The 10,158-nt window shown below is 35.9% G+C and overlaps 1 protein-coding gene across 1 annotated transcript in view; it reads left to right on the top strand.

Annotated features, from left to right (window-relative positions):
- Positions 1–10,093, top strand: part of LAMB1 (laminin subunit beta 1) — a 32,326-nt gene extending 22,233 nt beyond the window's left edge. The window contains exons 25-34 of the mRNA XM_053465464.1: positions 1,722–2,091; positions 2,515–2,690; positions 3,580–3,821; positions 4,303–4,506; positions 5,254–5,398; positions 5,794–6,001; positions 6,275–6,416; positions 7,045–7,221; positions 8,376–8,535; positions 9,212–10,093. Of these exons, the coding sequence (XP_053321439.1) occupies positions 1,722–2,091; positions 2,515–2,690; positions 3,580–3,821; positions 4,303–4,506; positions 5,254–5,398; positions 5,794–6,001; positions 6,275–6,416; positions 7,045–7,221; positions 8,376–8,535; positions 9,212–9,348 (1,961 nt within the window). The 3' untranslated portion in view covers positions 9,349–10,093. The remainder of the gene's footprint in view (positions 1–1,721; positions 2,092–2,514; positions 2,691–3,579; positions 3,822–4,302; positions 4,507–5,253; positions 5,399–5,793; positions 6,002–6,274; positions 6,417–7,044; positions 7,222–8,375; positions 8,536–9,211) is intronic.
- Positions 10,094–10,158: the final 65 nt, after the last annotated feature.

Genomic DNA, 10,158 nt, shown 5'->3' on the forward strand with positions numbered 1-10,158 from the left:
CAGACCCCAGTTTACATCGCTCTATTGCCGTCTGACTAGATTATTTTCATTAATCACTTCTCAGGCTCTGCGCTTGTGTTAATTGAGCTTTGTGAAGGTGTCTTTTGTTGATTCAGAAATGTGGAACATAGGTTCTGCTCCACATAGACAAAACATTATTTGCAGTCATTAATACATATACATATTAGAAGAGCCGTCATTTTGTTATTTCTTTAAATCCAGATTGCTATTCAATACACTACTAAATAAACAATAAAAACAAAAGATCTGATCATCGGGCACTTATTCCTAGCAAGGCCCTCATGCCAAACCTAAAAAAAGGGTTTGCTGTTCATTTATTAATAAGACTATGTTCTTTCATCCAATGATGCATGGGTGCTGTCGTTTATAACTAAAACAAGTTGTTTAAAACTTTTTCCATAGAGAGCTTATTATTAATATCCCCTCACTTCTTAGGAAATATAGTTAAAATGATTCCCTTCCCCCATTCCCATATGCTGCACTAATGAAAATGAATCCTTTCAGCCTCAATATAAATGCCATAATGGTTTCCTTGCCCATGCAAGTACACTGTCCTGAGTTTACTCTGTTCAACAAGTGACCGCTTTTACCTTAAACAAATAACCAAGGGTAATTGAAGGGTCTTCTAAAGATCAAAGATTGGTCTTGTTTAATTTTGGCTTGCATTCCTTTCTTTGTCATTCTTAATGACCATTATATTTGGCGACTCATTCACAGACTTGATCCTTATCTTAAAAAAGTTAAGTTCATTCTACAAGGCCCTTTGTTGTTGATCTATGGAATGCTCCACATACAAAGTGACTGTAGGAGATTCTAATCACTTTGGGTGCCATGTGCAGATCTTTTGAGACTTGCTGTTTGAAGAAAAACTTAATTAAAGAGCTATAATCTACGTTAGTTCCATGCTCTTTGATAATTGTACAACTCCCAATAAATGACTAGTTGTCACTCCAGTTGTATTATTGGTAAGATGATGGCACAGTAGCTACTGTATTTGGAAACCATAATCTATATGTTTGTGTATAATCGTGCTTCATCTTTGTTAGTAAATATAAACATCTTTTGTTTTTTTGTCAGTAAATTGCATTTAAAGCAGATCAGTATCCCCTGTCCCACCACAAACCTGCATATTATAATTCTATACGCTAAATAAACTGATTGAGTTTACAAACTAAGATAAGCAACTGTATATACATGTTAAAAACTGTGAGGAGTGCTCATTTTGATCTGGATGATTATTCTTATTCAGTAATATATCTGCATCATTATTCCTCTCCATTACTTTATATCTGCCTTGTTGTTAAATTGCTGATTGTTAGTTCTGGCCAACTTTGTAAAGGTGGGTGAGGATAAGACAAGGGAATACAAAAGATAATGCTGGATCTGCCACAAACTGCCATCCATCTCAGCTTCCTTTAGGTGAATCCTTAAACTAAGTATCTCCAAAACATTTACACCAATTTACAAAGTTAATAAATTATATGTTATTGTAAACATGTGACAGCGACAGTATTCCTGGACAATGGGCAGTCCCTAAACCCATTGAAAACAATGCATTTTGAGCCCGTACATGTATGGGCTTTGCCATTAAGGGGTTAAGAGATGCAGTGACTGCATGTTGCATATAATCTTTAATAGCCATTTTAAATAAAATAATAGCATATTATGTACCAATCTTTTTATTGTCTGTTTATCTTTAGCTTGTGACTGTGACTCCAGAGGCATTCAGACTCCACAGTGCAATCGTGCCACAGGCCACTGTGTATGCAATGAAGGTGTAGAAGGTATCCGTTGTGACAGATGTGCTCGTGGATATTCTGGCATTTTCCCAAATTGCGTTCCTTGCCACACATGCTTTGCACTATGGGATGTTATCATCAAAGAGCTGTCCAACAGAACTAACAAACTCCTAGACCGTGCTGCAGCCATGAAAGTGACTGGAGTTATTGGACCATACCAAGAGACCATCGATAAAGTGCAGGAAAAAGTAGAGGAAATTAAAGATATCATTTCCCAAAATCCTGCAGCACAACCACTGAAACACATTGATCAACTTTTTGAAGATGCAGAGTAAGTAACAAAGTGATTTCCGTGTTTCTTTTACTGGAAAACATAAATATTTTATTTTTCACAGTTACCCTTATGGATGGAACTCAAGGCCAGCCACTGCATATTAATGCTCAAGTTTAAGTGACTTTTTCATGAACAGTTTGCTGCATTGGCCTTACCCTGGCTTATGTCTATTTTGCATTGAATGGCTGGTACAACTTGTACTACCAGCCCAGCCCTGCTTGTTTTTGTTATGACAATTATGCAATGTATTCAACATGAAAATATATTCTGTATGTATTATATCCAGAACAGTCTTCCCACCCCCATGATCCCAGCTGCAATGAAAGTATTTACTTTGAAAACTGCAGAGCAGTTAACATCTGGCATTGATGATTTTTATTAAGTATGTGTTTCTTTCCTTTTGTCATTATTTTTTTTTAGGAAATTGAAGGCTGAAGTTTCAGAGAGGGTTGCAGAAGTGGAAAAGAAACTATCTGAATTTAATGACAATGACACAAAACAACTTGATATTCTCCATGAAGACGCAGAGAGTCTTTCAAAAGTTCTCAAAGAACTTGGAGAACAGCTAGAATATATGAAGATTTCAAATGTGAAAGGTGGGTAACTACTGCTGTCTTCACAATTCTGCCCTTCTGGCATATATTAAAGAGATCACCAATATATGGAAGTGGGTAAATTAGAAAATTATTTTTTTAGAAACATATGATTTGTAGCAGGCGCTAAGGCTAACAAATTGCTAGTATGCATTTAAAAGGCTATACATGCAATATGAAATGTGATTATGCTGTTATACAAAGCATTAGCTGGGCCTCATTAGAATATGTAGCACCACTTCACACGAAAGACGATTGTATTGAACGAATGATGAATGTTCAGTGAAATTAGATCATTTACTCTAGAAAAACTTACTCTGTATACAGTAGGTTCACTCCCATCACATATATTTTATTGCATTTTAAACAAACATTGTATTACATTTTCTGAGACTACAAATGTGTGATGCCATGCATCAAAAATAATAATATGCCAGAATATGCCCCCTTTGGTCATTAAGAACTATTGAAACTTTTATCAGATGCTTGCAATCATGTACTAGTAGTTTCAAAATCCAAACGTAGTAATCCCCACAGATATGTTTCATAAAGTATATCATTTTTAATCAGACTGTTTTACTTAAGACACATAAATAATTCTCAATGGAGAGCAGTAACACTTGCCTTCTGTTTCTAATACATATTTATATAGGTTTCTGAACATTAAGTAGCTTTATGATCTATAGTATGTTGGATTGATTTTGAAAAATGTTAAACAAAACGGTTATACACTGTTCATAGATATACTTGCAACAGAACAAATTAAGGTAGATTTAATGGGCCATGTCTATGGAAGCTTACAAGGGTTTTGGTGAAAGTTAGAAAAGATTAAGACATTATTTTATTAGGAGTGAGGAATGAAAGCTTACAGTGTCCCATGCTGTGTTTGTAGGAGCCATGGACAGCATCAGCAAATATTTCCAGATGTCTTTGGAGGCAGAAGAGAAGGTCAACGCCTCAACTGTAACCCCGGATAGCATTCTCCAACAGTCAGCTACTACCCGACGGGAAGTAGAGGATTTGCTAGATGAAAAAGAATCTGCATTCAAGGAAGAGCAAGAGGAGCAGTCTCGACTCCTGGATGAACTTGCTGGCAAAGTGCAGAGTTTAGATCTTTCAGCACTCTCTGAAAAGGTAGAGTGTTTGTATATGCCTGATGTGATCTGTTTCAAGACACACATAAGAAACAAGAAATCCATAAGGAAGATGTTAATGGGCACTCTGACACTATTAAAATATTTCAAGGCTGTTAATCCAATGTGAAATGCATACCGTTTTGATCTAGGTCGTGTTTCAATGTGATAATCAGTACTCTGGGTATATTCCACCTTTAAAACTACCACACTGGTAAACTTACCAAAGCAGCGGTCATATGATGAATCTGCAATCTAAGTATATTTATAAACCATATTCCTAGCCAACGTAATGTATGTGCATATCAATTACATTTGCTTTAGGATGCTTGTGTTAGCTCTGTAGTTTAGTATAAACATAGTTGACTGCGTGGGGAGGAAAGGAAAGGAAAATACATTTACATTCCAATGCCAAGCAATGGACAACATTATTTTTATTTTTGAGAAAAAATAACATGCTTGATTTCCCCCCCTATTTTCAGACTTGTGGAACACCTTCTGATTCGGCATGTGAGGATTCACCATGCGGAGGTCTCCACTGCAAAACAGAGGATGGCAAGATCAAATGTGGAGGATCTGGTTGTGATGGCTTAGTTACTGTGGCGCACAATGCATGGCAAACATCAATGAATTTTGACAAGGAGATTCTTAGTGCATTGGCAGAAGTAGAAGAACTCTCTAAAATGGTAAATAATGCAATTTTTATGTAATCATCCAATGGAATATTTCATTATCAAGGCCTTCCTATCAAAAAAAATGTGTATTTTACAATCGCCTAGAAGTTGTATCATTCTTCCAGTACTATCTTGCTTATTATGATTGGATACTCACAAGATTATTTATTTGAGCCATATTTATCAAAGTAAAATTGGAGCAGTTGGGGGATAGTTGTGAGTGGTAGGCAGCAACAGGGTTTGTGGTAAACATATGAGTATGTGCCCAATTGGAACCAAGACATCCACAAGCCTTGCCACGAACAGACACTTTGCCTATCACTATGGATTGCTATAGAATCCAATGGAATATGTGGTTGCTCCAAATTTGGGACCACAATTGCTCCATTTTGTCTTCTGAAATATATCCCATAATGTACAAATTTGCCAAAATGTAGTAAAGGTTCCCTTAGATTTGTATTTTTCTAAATGTTTTGAACACATTGCCAATGCGGTTCTGTGTTTATCCCAGCTACAAAAGATAACCTATTTTATGGCCTCTTTTCTCCCTTCAGTTGTCCTCACTTTCTGACTTTTGTTAAATATATTCTTTGTTATGTGTTTCAAATGTTTTATGATCTTCCATCTTTCTTAAACAAACATCCTCAGGTACCTCCACCAATGTCTAATTCTTAGCTGTGCTATGGTCATGCAAAGTGAAAATGTGCAATAAAAATAATGTGTAATAAAAATAATTTACTTTTTTTGCACTTTTTAAAGGTAGCAGAGTCAAAGTTGAGAGCAGAGGAAGCAAAGCAAAGTGCCCAAGATGTCCTCAACAAAGCAAATGCAACTAAGGAAAAAGTGGACAGAAGCAATGAAGACCTAAGAAATCTCATCAAACAAATCAGGGAATTTTTAATGCGTATGTATATGCAGAATTAATTTATACTTCTTGCATTTTTAATCTGAAGGGTGCAAATACCAATTTGAATACCAGTTTTAGAAGAGAAAAAAACATAGCTTTTATGTGTCACTGATGCAGAAAACTGGATCAAGTTTATTCAGTGCTGCAATATCACAACTCCGATTTGTTTCCACACATTCATATATATGACTTTACTCGCCTAGACTTGCTTACTAGTTGTTTATTAACGCCCCCCCCCAAAAAAAAATACTGTGCTGTTGTTCAACCTTGTTTTAAAGAGATTTTAATTCATCAGTTAACCAGGGATAATTTTTATATTCAATATATTCAACAGAATAACAGTGCTTGGGCCAATATGACAATCTGTTGTTCTTATTCTTCTAATCACACAGAGGACGGGGCTGACCTGGATAGTATTGAAGCTGTTGCTAGTGAGGTTCTGAAGATGGAAATGCCCACTACTCCAGAGCAGCTTCAGGCTTTGACTGAAGATATTCGTGACCGTGTACAGAGCCTGTCTAACGTGGAAACCATCCTAATGCAGAGCGCTGGTGATATTGCTAGAGCAGAGTCTCTCTTAGACGAAGCAAAGAAGACAAGGTGATAAATTATAACTTTTCATCTTTAGGACTTTCTGGGGGCGTTTAAAGTGTAGTGAAGTACCAACTGACGCTCCTATACCTAAAACTGCAAATTCATCATCCTTCAGGTGAAAATGTTCTGTAAAATATATGAGATTTTGTGTTTATATTACAGAATATTCTCTTCTACTCTGGTAGTTCTCATATGCAAAGCTGTTTAATAATCCTTACTTTGTTTACATTGGTTGTAATCATGATACTCAATAGCATTTTTATGTTACATTATTTTCAGTAAAAGTGCATCAGACATTAAAACTACTGCTGATATGGTCAAGGAAGCACTAGAAGAAGCAGGAAGAGCCCAGGAAGCAGCTGAAAAAGCCATTAAGCAAGCCGAAGATGACATCAAAGGGACCAATGATCTGCTTACTTCAGTAAGTGAACGTAAAGAAAACCTTAAGTAAACAGGACAGAATTTAGGATTTTTATAAATGTAGGCCATCAACTGCTCCAAAGCACTTTATATGCTGACAGGATCTCCCAACATGCTACTACTTCCTAATGTTATGTGCATACCACTGCTATCCTGACGCAGTTATACGGACCATCACTGACCATCTATTGGCACTCCAGAACTTTTGTAGGTTCTTTTTTCTCCATGGAAAACATTTATGTTTTGTTTGATACCAGCCTGTGCAATATGGAATGCAGTGATGATGGTTGAAATGATACATTTTGCCCTTCTTCTGTTTGTAGGTGCATTGTTAGTAGATATCCAGCCCATTCTATTTTTTGACAGCAAATTCAGTAAAAATATGGTTAGATATTATTTAATGGAAAATAGTATATTGATATTAGATTTGACTTCGAATAAACTGAGATAATATGAGAAATGTAATGCATATTACTGTACTTTGTGAAGGCTTTGCTCTTAACTCACAAGTTAATACAAATGATGAGGCAGTTGTCATTTGTTTGGGTTCATGAGGTGAAGTTATAATGAGCTAGTACTCTAACAAATACTGATAGTGTTGTTATCTACTTTTGTTGTTACACTAATAGATAGAATCAGAATCAGCAGCTTCCGAAGAAACCATAAGTAACGCCACAGAACGTCTTGCCCAGCTGGAAAAAAATGTTGAGAATCTATTGAAAAAGTCAACTGCAAATTCTGAGGCAGCAGATAAGGTTGAAAAAACTGTTGATGAAATTAAAAAGGATGCAAATGGAGTCAAAAAGGTATGTGATTCTAAGAAGTATGAGGGTATCTTGAGTTAAATCAGTGGGTTATTGGACTGTACCTTTCTGTATTTTTAAATGTTACCATGAATCACTAAAGTAGTAATTATCTTGTTGTTGTTGCCTAAATATAATGATCAACAAAAGGTATTACACATATTTATTGTCTTTTGAGGAGTACAATGTGGTTAATAGTTTTCTGGTTTCTAAACTATTCTTTGATTTCACCTGCTGAAGAGAACATGTTAAACTAATGTCCTGCAACACATAAGAAGTCTAAAAATTGATAGAAGGTTCATATAAATTAATGCTGAAGAACACTTGAGGTTCTTCTTATAATGCCATTCATATACTTGGGAACTCTCCAACTTCCACTCAGAATGACTGGGTAAAGCCCTGCTTCCCTGATTCAGTTTCTTCTTTTTGGGGGGGCAAGGAGCAGTTCTTGTACATACCTGCTTCCCACGCACTTGAGGCGGTCTGGAGCTAGCCCAAACCCTATGTACTGCTTGCCTTGCCTCCATGCTGGGCTAGCCCTGCACCTTCACAAAGCAACTTCCCCAGAGTATATATATCATTATTTATATATCACCAGGTACAATTCTGCCATGATATTTGTATTAATGCATATGATAGCTTCGTGGTCCCTTTAAATTTCCGTGTTGTCTGTTTTGCTAATGCATTGGAGGGCTGTGCAGAATGTCCCCATATGTATTTGTACATTCCCAACTCCCCAGCTAAAGGCCACGAACGACATGTGTTCAGCAACACATCTCCCTGCACATGATTTATATACCCCCAGTCAGCTCCTGCACTGTATCTGGGAATGCTGCAGATGGAGGTCTCCTGAGACCCCTCTGCACATGTGTGGAATGTCTTCTCTTTGATTTCAATGGGAGCCAATCAGTTGCAAGAAATATTAGACCATGGATGAGGACTGCAACTCCTAGGTCAGAAAAAGGTTTGATTTTAATTTTGTTTTTAATTTGTAAGAGTACATATTAAGTACTCATGGAGTACTTTCATATGCATTATTGTATAGTGGTGGTTTCAGAGGCACTAAACTGTCCCTTCAAGAGAGAAAGTGTTCTGAAGTGATACGATTCAAACAACAAAATAATCATATGTTTTGTTAATTATCATTTAATTTATAGGTGTTGGACAGTGAACTTAATGACAAGTATAAGGAAGTTGAAGACTTGATAGCAAAGAAAGCAGAAGATTCTGCAGAGGCCAGAAAGAAAGCTGAGCAGCTTCAGAAGGAAGCCAAATCACTGCTAACACAAGCAAACAAAAAACTGAACTTACTCAAAAGTAGGTGTTTTATGATCATTATCTGTTGAATGGATCACATAACAATTTACGTGTAAACAAGAATACTTTTGCAATGATATTATTTGGTACTATTTATTAAGTGTTGTATGAATAGAGATAAAATTGACATAAGATTGATGGGACAAGAAAAATGCTGGTTTTCTGAATACATACATGGCTGGGTACCCTAATGAATATTGGTAGAATCAACGAAATATAAATGTCATCCAAAGCGTGAAGAAAAATTGCACACTGAAAATCGGTCAGAAAGTGTAAAATGGGAACGACTATGCCGGACCTCTTTGCCCATGGGAAGTTGCAAGGGAAATTCATTTTCCAAATTTACTAAATATTTTACACTTAATATAAAACCTGCCATCAGATAACTTATTTATTTAACCAAAATATCCACAAATTCAGTGAAAAATCAAAGCTTGAGCACACAAACTTTTTTTTATCGCACCTCATTTAGGGTGCCTTCTTGTAGCATCTGAACTTCCACCGACCAAAGTATGGTAGAAGAACCTCATAATTATTTAATGTGCCTGTCTGTAGGTTTTTTGCCTGCGTAATTTTTACATACCCATTGCCAACTCTTGACTTTACAAGTAAACAAATATGGTTCTTGTGCAAATAGTTTGTAACTACGGTATTAATACTGTTTGTGTTTCTGCAGATTTGGAAAAGACATATGACGATAATCAGAGGGTTTTGGAAGAAAAGGCTAAACAGTTAGTGGATTTAGAAGGGACAGTTCGGTCTCTTCTACAGGCGATCAGTCAGAAAGCAGCTGTGTATAGCACATGCTTATAAGCACGGCTCAAGCAACAGAATTGGGACCAAATACGCTGTTGTTATTTATTGAATATGAAGTGTGACCTCCAAATGAAGAAATTATTTTTGTGATTACAATAAAATTTGAATGCTAGTAAAAGAAAAGATAACTCTTGATTACTGCAAACAATTACGGTTTTCATGATTCCATTTTGAATATTTCCTTTTAACAAGGCATGCACTATTGCCTCAATCACCTATTTGTATTTGTACCTACTTTTAATATTTTGCACTAGTGTAGTTTTAGTAATATGAAGCACACATTAGTAGTATATGCTCTATAGTGATTATATAATATTTTGCTTATTGTACTCATAACGGAAACTCAGCTGACATTTCTCATTGAAACCTGTAATCCTCTTGTAAAAACACAGCTGCATTGGCAAGAAGATACACATTTCGGTAGCGTAGATGTACCCAACAGAATTATGTTTTGTAACAGAATTTATTTAATATACACCGTATTAATGTTGCACAGAAATTACAATTTATGCCTACCAAGAATAATAATAAAGCATAGTTATGTCAATGGATGTGCTCATACTTCCATGCAACATATACTAAATAAAGCCTGTTAATAGGAAGATACATTTTTTCATAATATCATGATTATTGGGCTGCATAGTGTAATTAGCTCATCTATACAATAGTTCTGTAGCTGTAACACAAGAAATGTCATATGAGGGAGTATTTCAATAAAAAAGATTTTATTGGCATGAACAAAGGTTCTTTTTTTGGCAATCAAAGAGTTAGATATTTCCACTAGCTCGCTTACCATTGATGAGCAGG

Source organism: Spea bombifrons, chromosome 4, assembly GCF_027358695.1.
Source record: "Spea bombifrons isolate aSpeBom1 chromosome 4, aSpeBom1.2.pri, whole genome shotgun sequence".
In the NCBI taxonomy this organism is placed as follows: Eukaryota; Metazoa; Chordata; class Amphibia; order Anura; family Pelobatidae; genus Spea; species Spea bombifrons.